The sequence below is a fragment of the Ceratotherium simum genome, chromosome 21 (assembly GCF_057802395.1).
Source record: "Ceratotherium simum simum isolate JZ-2026a chromosome 21, ASM5780239v1, whole genome shotgun sequence".
In the NCBI taxonomy this organism is placed as follows: Eukaryota; Metazoa; Chordata; class Mammalia; order Perissodactyla; family Rhinocerotidae; genus Ceratotherium; species Ceratotherium simum.
In genome coordinates this window covers 4,689,002-4,703,083 of record NC_141920.1, presented here as the reverse complement: position 1 = coordinate 4,703,083, position 14,082 = coordinate 4,689,002, and the positions used below count along the sequence as shown (strand labels likewise).

Sequence of the window (14,082 nt, the reverse complement as noted above, 5' to 3'; positions counted from 1 at the left end):
TGCGGGCAGAGCAGAGGCGCGTGCAGGCACTGCCGTGAGGGAAGGGCATCCGGCCCAGGCGCTCTGAAGGGCACTCGGATAAACTTAAAAGGCCGCTGGGACTAAGGAAGAGGAAGGCTGCATCAAAGAACCTGCTGGACTGGCCGCCCCAGCCACCTGCTCGTCACTTATCAGAGCAGAGGCACCTGGGCAGCAGCTTGGGGGACTTTGCAAACTTGAAAGCTGCGTCCCTTCCTGACACCACTGTGCATGCCTGTGAGGGCATTTTGTGGATAAAGACTCATCTTCTCCTCTGGCCTGGAATGGAGGAGGCTCAGGGCAGTGCCCTGCAACCGGCTCCCCTCTGAGGCCCCCCTTGCCTGAGCTTGGCTCCAGCCTCTGTCTCGTCAGCTGTCATGATCCACGCTGTCCAATCTGGGGTGAGTCTAGTGGGGCCTTGAGACTCGGAGTCTCCCCTGAAACCACTATCAATTTCTCTACATGGAAGCCTACCCAGTGCCCTGGGCTTTTCTTTGTTTATGTAACTGAGTCATACCCGCTCGCCAGTGGTGCTTAAAGGCAGAGACAGTGACATTCTAGAAGACTCTCCAGTCTGTGAAATGTCTGTCTTCATTTGATCCTTGGCACAACCTGTGAGGTGCGTCACATGCTATCGCCCCATTTTACAGGTGGGAAGACTGAGGCTCTAGAGCAGTCAGAGACCTGTATGCCCCATGAGGCTTGCGGGTGGCAATTGAATCTAGTCCCCCCTTTCTTGTTTTACCCCATAAAGTCTCCTGGCAAACACGTGATCCAAGGCCATGATACAAAAGCCTACTCATTTCTAAAAATTAGGTTGATTTTTCCCCTCATCCCTATAAATAACACACACACTTTAAGGTGAGGCCAGGGCCGGCCCATCTCCTAAACTGAAGGAGAAGACGACAGGATGAGCTTTCGTTTACTATGGAATTGCCTCCAAGTCCTCTCTTTCCTTCTTCCTTCGTACTCTGTTGTCTGGCTCCCACCCTGCAAGCTGCAGACATTTCCTATTATTCCACATTCCTGAGTGTAGCCACATCCTGGATACCAGCATTTGTTTGGAGGGATGCTGACGGTGCTCAGGAGGCAAGCCTGGCTTTGCAGGGCACCATGGCTTCCTCGCCGGCTGCAGGGGCTCCTCTCTGTCCACGGGGCCTTGGGTCAGGCACTTGTGCTGACTCCCAGACGCCTTTGCAGCGAAGGCCTTCCCATTGGGTGGGTCAGGTGTGCTGTTGACCCTGCCGCTGTCCCCAACTCTATCCTCACCACACCCTCTCCTGGCTGCCCACACTTGCTCAGGAGGGAACATGGTTCCCTGGGGTCACATTTGTGAGGTTGGCCTGTCGGCATCACCTTCAGAACACGCCGGCCACAGCCCACCCTGGAGTTTGCCCACGCACTCTCTCAGAGGGGCCTTGCTCATTCACCTGATCCGGTCTATTGGTCTCTCAGGTCAGGCAGTCAGCAAACATTTGTTGAGCACCCAGTGTCTACCAGACTCCCGCCCCAGCCCTGGGGGTGCGGCAGCGATGAGTCCCTGCCTGCGAGGAGCCCACATTCTGGTAAGGGCCATGTGCAGAAAGGAGAAGGCTCTGGTAGTAGAAGGTGCTTGGAAAAGGATAAAAAGGGGGCATGCTAGAGCCGGGGCCCACTGGGGAGTTTGGTCTGGGACAGTTCTTTTCATGATCCATGTGAGTTGCGATTGAATGATGCGGTCACAGCCATGGAAAGTCCTGGACTTTTTAAGCAGAAGGAAGAGTGTATGCAAAGGCCTTGACGTGCAAACATGCTTGGTAGGTGTGCCCAGCTGGAAGGAGCCCGTGGGCAGCATGGCAGCAGAGATGGCTGGCAGAGAGGTGGCAGGACGAAGTCACTGGAGAGCTCACAGGTAGCAGAACAGGTGCCTCTCAGACCTCCAGGCAGGGAGCACAGTGGCTGCACTCTGCAAGCCAAGGCCAGGCGTCCCACAGGCTGCCTCTCCTTCTCTCGCTCCCCGGAGTAGGCCTGCATCTCGTCTCCTTCATCTCCCTCCCTGGACCCCCACAGGTTCTCCCATTGAGGAGCTGAATGACATGTGGGCTGTGGTAAGAGCGCTGGTTTTGCTGTGGTTGCCGTTGGCTTCCCGGAGGGCAGTGGGCAAGATCTGATTGATGTTTATAAGATCCTCTGGAGGCCGTGGGGAGGGTGATATGGAAGGAGTCAAGAGTAGCAGTGAGTTAGGAGCTATTGTGGTTGTGGATGGGAGAGCTAGCGATGGGCTAGGGACACAGCTGCAGAGACACTGAGAGTGGACACATGGGGCTCTCTATCAGGGAGGTAGGGCTGGTAGGACCCAGTTATGGACCAGAGATGAGGAGGAAGGTGAGGTGAGCAGTTGAGGATCCTCAGATGCTCAGCTGGAGGCCATCTGACTAGCCACCCTCTTGTCACTTCAAATTGTACCCCTAGATGTAGGGGTCCGAAGCCCTGTGACCCCTCTCTGGTGCTGCTGTGTTATCCTGGGACTTGAGTGTGTCAGTTCACTCTCTGAGTCTCAGTTTCTTCTACAAAATCAAGAAGCATCGCCTAGCTCCGAGGTAGGCTACATGAGGTGGCACATGAGAGACCACGGCAGAGCACTCGGGAAGGCCAGTGCAGGGATCAAGTGCCGCCACGTCTCTGAGTCCCCGGAGCACAGGCCCTATCTTCCCCTCTTCTCCGAGACCCGTCGAGCCCTCCAAAGAGTACTCAGCCAATATTTGTTGGATAAACGAATGGATTTCTGAGACTCATACAACAGAGATTTCTTGGACAAACACTAGGCTTGAAGAAGCATACATATTTGTTTGATTTCAGCTCCAGGTGCAGACCCGTATCACGCTTATCTCTGTTGCTGCTGCAGAACATTGCTTATCAGGAGCTGCACACCTTGGGAGATGGGAGAGATGCAATTGAGAAGGTTAATGTGCTCATACACCTTCAGAGCCACAGAATCACAGTTCAGGGGAAGAGTGTGTGTGTGTGTGTGTGTGTGTGTGTGTGTTTCCTCCTATAAATTAAGAGATGCCACGGCCCAGGATGCTGATTCTCAATGTACCCAAAGAGATGGCACAGCGTTTTCCACTGTGGGCTTGGAGGCTGGAAAGGCCTGGAGAGCAGCCCGATGCCCCAGCGTGGTGCAGGTGCGGTGGAGCATTTCAGCTGCGGAGGAGGAAGCCTAAACTCCTCCCTGTAGCTGGGCAGCCTGGCTTCGTGAAAAACAGCAACATCCTCTCGTCCCTTTCCTTTTGTAGTTACTTAGTTACTTATTCATCCTCCCAGAACTTTCTTTCACAGTTAGAGAACACACATCGAAGCAGAGGACAAGACAGTAGAACTCAGTTCATCTCATGATCTGCCCACACCCGCTGAGTCACTCATAATGGCCCCTCAGAAGTCATTTTCTTGCTAAGACATTTGGAAAAATTTTTGCTTCTGAATCACAAGCAAACACAATAATTCAACAATCTTCTCTGAGTTATTCAAGGAACTTCGGTGCACTCAGAAGCGGAAGATCGGGGCGATGAAATCAATGAATTCTCTGAGCACTCTGTTCTCCTAATTATATTTCATTTGCCAAATGGAGGCAGGGGAGCTCCGTCTGACCACTGGGGGACATCTCTTGCGGGAAGTCTGGAACCAGCTGATTTAGGGTTTCTGGGTGACACTTGGGTTTTCTTATCATCTTAGTTCTGTTCCCATAATAGAGCTAAGTGTCATCCAGGAAAAGGCTTGCTCCCACAGCATCTCCTCGTGGACCGCTAATTGCGACAGCCTGTGGAGGAGAGGATGCTTCACCTAAGGACCGGCCTGGTCGTCCCTAATCATCTCAGTGTTCTCAGGCGGCAGGCCCCCTCACCGTGCGGCGTCACCCCGTGCTTGCTAAGGGGAGCTTTGGCTCCTGCCCTCTGCCCTCTTGGACCACGCTCGCTGAAGCTCTGTGCTGGAGTGCAGTCGCTGCTGACCTGCCTTTGCCTCAGCCCTTCTCTGGGGGGAGAAAGGACTTTGTCATTCATCACAGATGGCCACTTTTTATCACTCACTGCAGTTCAGGGCTGGGGGGTCATCTTCAGCCTGGCAGGAAAGCAGACCTTGGGTTAACGCCGGCCTCTCAAGGGACACGGATCACCAGTGTCTCTGGAAGGGGCCACTTCTATTGATCTGAGAAAGGCACCCTGTATTCACCACTTCACTGGTTTTTACTAAATTGGCAGTCATAGGAGAGCCCTTTCCTCAGGGGAACAGGTACCTTCATGAGTAAGAACAAAGAGCAGAGACAGGGCAGGCTGCTTTTCAGCCCTCCTGCGTTTCCTACCACTCTGTTCTACCAGGCATTTCAAATTCAGAGAGAGAGCTTCTGTGCCCACGACTAGATCAAGACTGACACGCAGAAGGTGCTCACTACCTAGATGTGAAACCAATGGCGTTGTCTACACAGGGAGCCATATCTTCTTCCATCCTGCAGAGCAGACTTGAAAAACACTGCCTTGCAGAGGGGTGTTAGGGGGTCGGCCACAGCGTGCTCAGTCCTCACAGCAAACTTGGGATGGGGGGACCGTTATCCTGTTTCACAGAGGAGAAAATTCCGGTTTAGGAAGGAGGTGGGCTCTCCTCCACGGCAGGGCCGGGCCTGGGCCCCAGGGACCTGCAGTCTCCCTGCCCGGCATCTGCCCCGCCTCTAGCGGGGTCCAGAGCTCAGCACACACGAGACTGAGTCAACACGGCTGGTGGTGCTGGGAATCAAAGCAAACAGGGTTCCTCTTTTCCCCCCTTCTTGCCAACTGCCCCATTAACAGAAAAACCTTTTACGCACTCATCTGGAAACCTGGCCTTTTCCCTCCCTGAGCAAACTGAGATGACCAGGAGGAATGTGCTCCAGGGTGGAGGTGAGGGGGACCCCAACACACTGGATCCTGCTCATACAGCAAAGAGTGAACATGAGAAGATCAAAAATGCCCCTCTGGCCCGGCCCAGCAGCCCCTGTGGTGGCCAACAGGGGCCCCTTTCAGCTGCTCCGCCAGCTGCTGCTTCCCGTAATAGCTCATGTGGTTACTCCATCTACACTCCATTCCTGACATCCAGGCTTCTTGGAACAGTTTACACTTTCAGCTTTAGACCACCTCTTAGGGATGGAGGAAAACGTCCTCGGGCACCATGCCCCTCTCCCCCACCCCCATAAGGACTTACTTGTGAATAAATACATTGTTAGCTTTAAGAAAACTTGCGATTCTGAGCAGAACTGCTCAAAATTGCCCAGCTGTTGGTGTGAACTCAACAGACATTTATTGAGGCCCTGTTATGTATCAGGCACTTTGGGGACTCAAAGGTGAAATGACACCGGCAGTTCCCAGGCTGGCAGGGAGATAAGGCATGAATATAAGTGATTAGCAAACACCACCGTGTGTGATAACTGCCAAGGAAAGTGCTGTGGCTGCAGGAGGCAGGGGCGTCTCTGACCCAGGAAGTGTCCCGGAAGATCACCGACGCTCCGGGAGGGTGGCAGTGGAGCTGACTTGGGGCTTTGCAGGAGTCTGACAGCTGGGGGAGGGTGGGGAGGGCAGGTGGAGGGGGACGGAGGGAAGAGGAAGGGGCAAAGGGCTGGGAGGGAGGCACCAAGGGAGGGAAGATGGGGTGACTTCTGTGGAAGCTGGAAGGTCCATTCTGTGTATATTTTTTATTTTGTGAAAAATACTGCTAAGCATACGCAAATTTCTTTTTTTACGTTTTATGCTTTCTGCTCTTTACCCTTGGGGGCGGCAGGGTTTGGACCAGAAGCATCTGTGAATTATGTGGTCATTCAGATTTGAGTAGAAAAAAATTCTAAACAGAGAAATATTACAAGAGTACTAATCTTGCAGCTCAGTTTGGAAAGTCACCAGTTGGTAACATTTGCCTCACCTCTCTCTCTCTCTACCACATTGTTATTGTTGTTGCCCAACTGTTTGAAAGTAAGTTGCCAGCGTGAAGACTCTTTTTTTTTTAAAGATTTTATTTATTTTTTTATTTTTTCCCCCCAAAGCCCCAGTAGATAGTTGTATGTCATAGCTGCACATCCTTCTAGTTGCTGTATGTGGGACTCGGCCTCAGGATGGACGGAGAAGTGGTGCCTCAATGCGCACCCGGGATCCGAACCCGGGCCACCAGCATTGCAGCGCGCGTACTTAACCACCAAGCCACAGGGCCGGCCCACCAGCGTGAAGACTCTTGACCCTGGATACTTCATAGTATCTCTCAAAAACAAGGGTTTCCTTCTGCATAACCCCTGGGGCCATGATCAACTCAGGAAATATAACGAGGATACAATGTTATTATCCAGTCTACACAGTCTATATTCAAATGCCCACAATTGTCCTAGTAGCGTCCCTGACAGCAACTTTTCCCTGGTCCAGGACCCGACCCAGGGTCACAAGGTGCTCTTAGTCCCACGTGGCCTGTGAGGTCACGGGACAGTGGAGGACAGGAGCGGTCCTGGTGCTGGCACCCGCAGGACAGAGTCCTTCCCCACCCCTGGGCTTCTCTTCGGGTGTACGGCTCAGGTCCTTTTACTCTGTGGATGAACTCCTGTGGGAGTAAGCAGAGGCTATTTTCCCCCAGAAAGTCCATTGTTAGTAACATCCTGGCCTCACGTCTTGGGCCTCACCAGGCCTATAGAGAGTGCACAGGGTTCAGGAGGTGACGGTCAGGATGGGGCAGGGACAGGGGCAGGGCAGACTCCTCAGCGAGGCCAGGGAAGCGAGGAGCCCGGACTTTAGGTCTGAATGCAGTTCTGTCCTGCCTTGGGATCCGTGTCCCAGGGGATGGTGTCTTCCTACATCAGTCAGCTCCACGGAGGGCTCCGTGAGCTCAGAGGCTGCCTGAATCTCTCATTCATTCCCGTAACCCCAGCTCCCAACGTGTTGACAGCCGTTGAACAAAAGGGGGCCAGCCTTAGCAGGCCTGGCAAATGCTGGAGAGAAGCCTTGAGGAGCAGGTACTTGCCGGGTGCGGTTGCCCTCGTCCTGGGGCTTCAGGAGTGAGACTGCCCCAGGCGTGCCCTGCTCCCGCACCTCCACAGCTCACGGAGCCACCTCTCACCAGCTTTCTCCTCATCCAAACCCGCGCTCTAGCTTCCTCTCTAGGGCTCCAGTTCCCTCTTCTGCAGATCTGGCATTCCGCTGTCATCTCCTCCAGGTGGTGGGGAAAACACACACAAGAGCAAAGCCTGCCGCCCGGCCCCTCGCGGACATCCTGGGCAGGATGGCAAGCTGGCAGTTGGCCAGGCTGCCCTGCTCTGCCACCGGGCAGGGGGGCTTGCAGGCTGAGGGGAGGGGCCCGCGGCTGGTTTGGGAAGCTGTGTGTTGGGCACCCTGTGCAGCCAGCCCCTGCCGGAGTCCGTTCGGTCTGGGAAAGGGAACCAATGGGAAACGATGAGCCTCCAGACAACGGAGCAAGGAGCCAGGAAGGGTGCGAGGGGGCAGCCAGGCCCGGGCCCGAGCAGAAGGCTGGGCAGGACCTCGACAGAACTTGCAGAAAGAGTGGGAATTGGCACTAAGGGAGAGGAAGGGTGAACACCCGTGTGAGCGTGTACGATGGCAAAGTGCAGGCGCTGCCAGGAACCCAACGGTCCAGCGTGAAGGTGTCACCCAGAACCCGCACAGCACAGGCTTTCTGAGGGCCAAAGTCTGGAAAAGGGGCTAGGAAGGTAATTTGGGGCCAGGTTGGGAAAGGCCATGATGGTGAGTCATGGGGTTTAGATTTCTCTGTCGTTTGTGGTTTCCCAAACTCACGTTACCTTTACAATTCCGGCCAAGTTCAAAAAGGAAACTTTCTCTCTTGAACATTTTACTGTTATAAATACTAGTTGTTTTTTCTATTAACATTAAACCATACAACATAAAAATAAAAATTGGCTACCCAAGTCCCCCCAAAAGTCACCTCAGTGCTACCAGTGGCTTCCAGACCACTCCTTAGGAAACACAGCTAAAGACAAAGGGAGCCATGGCAGGTTATTAAGAGAGGGTGGGAGATGTCTTACTGGTTGTGTGGCTGTGGTGGTCACTTCATGCTCTGGGATGTCATGGCCTCATCTGTCAAGTGATGGGTTTAGAGAAAAGGATTTCTAATAATACACCTGGCTTGGATGGGGAAAGCTCTGTGGAGGTGGTCCTGGTCACCCAGTGAGCTAGGAGCCATGGCTCAGTTGTCACACTGTGTGCCTCACTAGCTGGGAGCCCAGAGCCAGCTCTGGTGCCCCGAGTCCACCATGGCAAAGCCTACGGCTGGTACTAGCCCTCCAGGCACTGTGCACAAAGGCAACCTTTGGTCTTGAACTCTAGGAAGTGACCAGGCAATATTCTGTGTTGGGAGAGGAAACCCCCCCCCCCCCCCCAGCCGCTTCACAAGGATGATAGGCAGAGAGCAGAGAAGGGCGGGGGCTGGGCCTCTGGGCTGGACATGCTTAGGTCACACTGGGAGGATAACTTGGTCTGCTGGTACCATCACTGCGATGACCAGAGTTGTGCTGGGCTCACACTGGTGAAGGGCGGCTCTCCCAGAGTCTGAGCATTCCGTGAAGATCTTGCACTTGGGCGCAAAGCAAGGATGCGTGAAATCGTCCACATTCAGATCGGCCAGTGTGGTAACCAGATTGGAGCCAAGGTAAGGCAAGTTGGATGCCTAGTACTGGCTTTACCATGGTCCCTAGGCGTAGCCAACTAAGAGAATACCAAGTTAGCAGGGAAGACAATGAGCCTCGCAGATTGCATGCACTTGCTGAATATTTGATTTATTAAACATTGCCTTTAGTTAAAGAGACACAGGAAACAGTAAAAGCTTAAAGGGTCAATTTAATTCACGTCAATTTTGTCGATAATGACATGTATATAATGCACACGTCAACCATTTTTACTTTTATCACCTCAGCAATGAACTTTACATATCTAAAAACAGTAATTTGGCTCAAAACAGTTTTCCAAAGATTGTTGGGAAACTTTTTTTTTTTACATATACTTTTTTTGGTGAGGAAGATTGGCCCTGAGTAACATCTGTTGCCAATCTTCCTCTTTTTGCTTGAAGAAGATGGTCCCAGGGCTAACATCTGTGCCAATCTTCCTCTACTTTGTATATGCGATGCTGCCACAGTATGGCTTGATAAGCAGGGCGTAGGTCCGCACTGGGGATCCAAACCCGTGAACTTAGTCACTATGCCACCAGGCTGGCCCCGGGAAACTTTTTATACTATATCAGTAAGATATCTTTTCCTCCTCTCCCATGTTTATGTTTTAAAGTTAAAAAAGATCAATTACTGTTCCATTCAGTATGCAACAGAAAATTAAAGAGGGAAACCTAAAAGTTTTTGTGTCCTGTAGCAGAAATAATTAAAATACTCTCTGAAAGACAGATGAGTTTTTCTCCCCATCCCCCTCTTAAATTTTTCTACCAAGTACCTGGTTCAATTGGCTGAAACTAGGAAAACAGAGCCCAAGGTTTCCCATCCTAATTGTAAGATGACCACTCCTGCTGTGGAACAGCTATCTGATTGTTCTCTTTGCTGTTTTAAAATTACTTTTACTAGTACGAATTGTACTAGTAAATTTTTAGTCTTTAAATTTTAGTCTTTAAAAGTTTTTAAAATTATGGTAAAACACACACAGCATAAAATTTACCATCTGAACCACTTTTAAGTGTACAGTTCAGTAGTGCTAAGTATATTCACATTGTTGTGCATCTCCAAATCTCCAAAATGCCTTTCATCTTGCAAAACTGAAGCTCTGTCCCCATTAAACACTAACGCCCCATTCCCCTCCTCACAGCCCTTGCCAACCACCACTCTACTCTGTCTCTATGAATCTGACTGCTCTAGGGACCTCATGTAAGTGGAATCACACAGCATTTTTCCTTTTGTGACCAGCTTATTTCACTTAGGAGAATGTCTTCAAGGTTCATCCATGTTGTAGCAGGTGTCAGAATTTCCTTTCTTCTTAAGGCTGAATAATAGTCCACCGTATGGATAGAGCACATTTTGTTTATCCATTTATCTGTCAATGGACACTTGGATTATTCTGGCTATTGTGAATAATGCAGCGGTGAAAAAACTAGTCTTTTAATGCAGGTGTTTAAAATCTGGGGCAAAGAATATTACTGCTTGAAAAGAAGCTGTCATCCTTCCACCCTACAGAGATACAACGTTTGTAACTAAAACACACAGAGAAGTGGGAGGCACGAGCCCCCACTGCTCTGAAGTTGGAAGATAATATAGAGGGAGTGCCGGGTCTAGATAGGGTCTTAGCTTTTACTCCAGAATTGTGTTGTCTAGTGGTTAGAGCCCCAGCAACTACTTATTATTTGGGGCCAGAAGAACTTTAAGGCACATTTAATTTGTGATGTCATAGAACTTAAATTTATTTATTCTTCCACACTCTGAACAGTGCTGGTAATTTGCTATAAAATAGTCTTGTTAATAAGACCACGGCCAGAGCAGAGCCATCATTTATAAGATATGGTTGGGAAAACACTCTTGGGGATTTTAACATAAATGAATATATTTTCATTACATTTTAATATGTGCTTCTCCAGAGGAATAAAAAGGGGCCATCTCAGTAACTGTTTCCATGTTAAGAGCCTGGCACGTATCTATATTAATAAATACAGTATATGTGATTGAAAGTGTAATGTGTTTCAAATAGCTACAGGAGAACAGCTATGCATAATTTTGAACTGTGTGCATAACTGATAATCAAAAATGCACATAGCTTAAAATCATGCATATATGTCCTAGTTGTGGGCTTTTTGGAAAACTGTGAAAATAAATCCCCAAAGTGCAATGAGATATTATTGTGAAATCAGATAAGAATTCAGTCTATTCTCATTTAGTGGGATCTATACTTTACAAGCTTGAAGCACTACAAGGCAAAATTAGAGATACGCTGATGTGAAATTCTAAAACAGCTTTAATGTATACAATGGCCTGAATTTAACAGGAGCAAAATCCAATTTAATATTTTATGTGTTGACATTTTATTTAAGGAGTTTAGGTGGGTATAAAATGCAGTCTTCACATTCATGTTTAGTAGAGGCAAAAAGTCAATTGTGCCATGGAGCAGGCATTTATGAAAAGGGCCCAAAAGAATGTCTTGGGAAAGGATAGTCAGGCAGACCCAGGAAAGCAGGCCCAGGAGCTCTCATTTCCTATCTTTCTGCTCAACCTGCTGGCTCACTGGCACCAGCATGGCCTTTTTTGGGGTCACTCTACACTGACCTTCCCTTTTTCTGCTTTCAGTTCTGGGAGGTGATTGGTGAAGAGCACGGGATCGACTCAGCTGGCAACTACCACGGGGACAGCTCTTTGCAGCTGGAGAGGATCAGCGTGTACTACAACGAGGCCCACGGTAGGACACCATGCTCTGGTAGCAGTGGTCACCAGCCCTGGGAACACGGTCAGAGAGAGGAGGGCCCACGAGACCGGAACATCACATGAGTAATGTCCAGGCAGAGCAGCAGAATTCCGAGAGACAGGTCCCCAAGCCCTGTCTGAGGCAAGGCCTGGCGAAGTCACTGAGTGGGTGCATGAATCTTAACAGAAGCAGCTTAAGCACCAACTTTCCTTCCTGGTTTTTAAATGAAAACCAGAATCATTTCCGATAGGAACAGAATCTCTGTCATTGACAATACAACAAACAAAATAGACAATGAGGGAGAAATTTTTAAAGGTATTTTACAGATTTGTGATTGTTGTTGGGGTCAAGGATATGATTTCAAGGCTCTTTCTACCAAAGACACCTTCTAGAATACCTTTTTTTTTTTTCTTGACCAGTATCACGAGGTTCTAATTTTGATGAAACATTAACTTTAAAAAAAACAACAATTTGCTGACTTCTTCCTGTTTTTCTACACAGGTAAAAAATATGTGCCCCGAGCAGTCTTGGTGGACCTGGAACCTGGGACAATGGATAGTATCCGATCTAGCAAATTGGGAACCCTCTTTCAACCAGACAGTTTTGTCCATGGTAGGTTTTTCTGGAAGGTTCCATCAGGAAGAGATGAGGATGCCTCCTAGTGGTGCCCTTTTCTCTCCACCTTTTCTTCCCCGGGCTTCTCTGGGCCAGGTGACCATGACTCCTTTCTGCCACAGGTAACTCAGGGGCTGGCAACAACTGGGCGAAGGGCCACTACACGGAGGGAGCAGAACTGATGGAAGCCGTTCTGGACGTGGTGAGGGGCGAGAGCGAGAACTGCGACTGCCTGCAGGGCTTCCAGATCGTCCACTCCCTGGGCGGGGGCACAGGCTCTGGCATGGGCACTCTGCTCATGAACAAGATCAGGGAGGAGTACCCGGACCGCATCATGAACTCCTTCAGCGTCATGCCCTCCCCCAAGGTGTCCGACACGGTGGTAGAGCCCTACAACGCTGTCCTGTCCATCCACCAGCTGATCGAGAACGCAGACGCCTGCTTCTGCATCGACAACGAGGCCCTCTATGACATCTGCTTCCGCACCCTGAAGCTGACGACGCCCACCTACGGCGACCTCAACCACCTGGTGTCCTTGACCATGAGTGGCATAACCACCTCCCTGCGCTTCCCAGGGCAGCTCAACGCAGACCTGCGCAAGCTGGCGGTGAACATGGTCCCCTTCCCCCGCCTGCACTTCTTCATGCCTGGCTTCGCCCCGCTCACGGCCCAAGGCAGCCAGCAGTACCGGGCCCTCTCGGTGGCCGAGCTCACCCAGCAGATGTTTGACGCCCGCAACACCATGGCTGCCTGCGACCCCCGCCGCGGTCGCTACCTGACGGTGGCCTGCATCTTCCGGGGTAAGATGTCCACCAGGGAAGTGGATGAGCAGCTGCTCAATGTGCAGACCAGGAACAGCAGCTGCTTTGTGGAGTGGATCCCCAACAACGTCAAGGTGGCGGTCTGCGACATACCACCCCGGGGGCTGAACATGGCTGCCACCTTTATAGGCAACAACACGGCCATCCAAGAGCTCTTCAACAGGGTTTCGGAGCATTTCTCGGCTATGTTCAGAAGGAAAGCTTTTGTGCACTGGTACACTGGTGAGGGGATGGACATAAACGAATTTGTGGAAGCCGAAAGTAACATCCATGATTTGGTATCCGAGTACCAACAATTTCAAGATGCCAAAGCAGTTCTAGAGGAAAATGAAGAGGTCATGGGGGAGGCGGAAATGGAACCAGAAGATAAGGAACATTAACCACGAGAAGCTGTGTGAGCCTCAGCTGCAGGGTGTGGTCACTTACACAACAGTTTCTCTGAAGATGAGTGTTAGCCTGCAGCAATCCCAAGCCTATTCTGCACTGCAGCACAGTGAGCCGTACCCACACGGCCACTCAGCATCTGCTCTGACACAGGACTGTGGGGGGAGCGGGCTGGGAAATAACTGATAGGCATTAGGGTCTTCTGCTGGCATTTACTAACCTTGAAGAATTTGATATTCAATGCACACTGTATTAACTTTTTTTTAAATAGCAAAGCGAATTTACCATAAAGCACTCCCTTTGTATAAGAATGTTTGTTGGGTATTTACTGTATGCATAGCACCATGCCCAGCACCAAAACGATGCATGTGAACGTGTGGGGAGCCACCACTGTTGACATGAACTTGTCAACTCATTAGCAGCACTGATAAGCACCCTGGAAACCTTACTTGGCATCCTCTGGGGCTGCTCTTACTTCAGGTTCTCTCTTAACACACGATGCCCAGCATCCTACCTTCTCATCCTTGCCAGCTTCCAGAAAAGCCAGGTGACTAATTGGTATGTGGGGAGCTACCCAGCCAATGTAAATGTGAGTCAGTGTCCACTAGTAAATGGTGTAGGGCTGTGTACACTTCAGCGTACCAACAGGAAAGGAAAAAAGGGAGGAAAGAAAAGTGGCAGTCTTTTCCACAAAAATATCCAGCCAAAAAGTAAAAAAAAAAACAAGCAACCAACATATCTGAATAGCTTAGCTTTTAACACATATATTTGTATACTTTAAGTTTCTGATTAGTGTTAGGTTCTGGGAACTCATTAATCATCATCTTTGGTTTTCCTTGTAAAGACTATTC

General features: G+C 50.3%; 1 protein-coding gene across 1 annotated transcript; it reads left to right on the top strand.

Annotated features, from left to right (window-relative positions):
- The first annotated feature begins 8,594 nt into the window (after positions 1-8,594).
- Positions 8,595-13,330, top strand: TUBB1 (tubulin beta 1 class VI). Its single transcript, XM_004430229.3, has 4 exons — positions 8,595-8,676; positions 11,297-11,405; positions 11,913-12,023; positions 12,149-13,330. Exons 1-4 carry the CDS (start codon positions 8,620-8,622, stop codon positions 13,225-13,227), a joined length of 1,356 nt encoding a protein of 451 aa, XP_004430286.1. The 5' UTR covers positions 8,595-8,619; the 3' UTR covers positions 13,228-13,330.
- The last annotated feature ends 752 nt before the right edge of the window (positions 13,331-14,082 follow it).

Coding starts and splice junctions, on each gene's coding strand:
- TUBB1 (XM_004430229.3), top strand. CDS start 8,620: ATGCGTGAAATCGTCCACATTCAGATCGGCCAGTGTGGTAACCAGATT. Junction 11,406..11,912: donor GTACTACAACGAGGCCCACG/GTAGGACACCAT, acceptor TTTTCTACACAG/GTAAAAAATATGTGCCCCGA. Junction 12,024..12,148: donor ACCAGACAGTTTTGTCCATG/GTAGGTTTTTCT, acceptor TTTCTGCCACAG/GTAACTCAGGGGCTGGCAAC.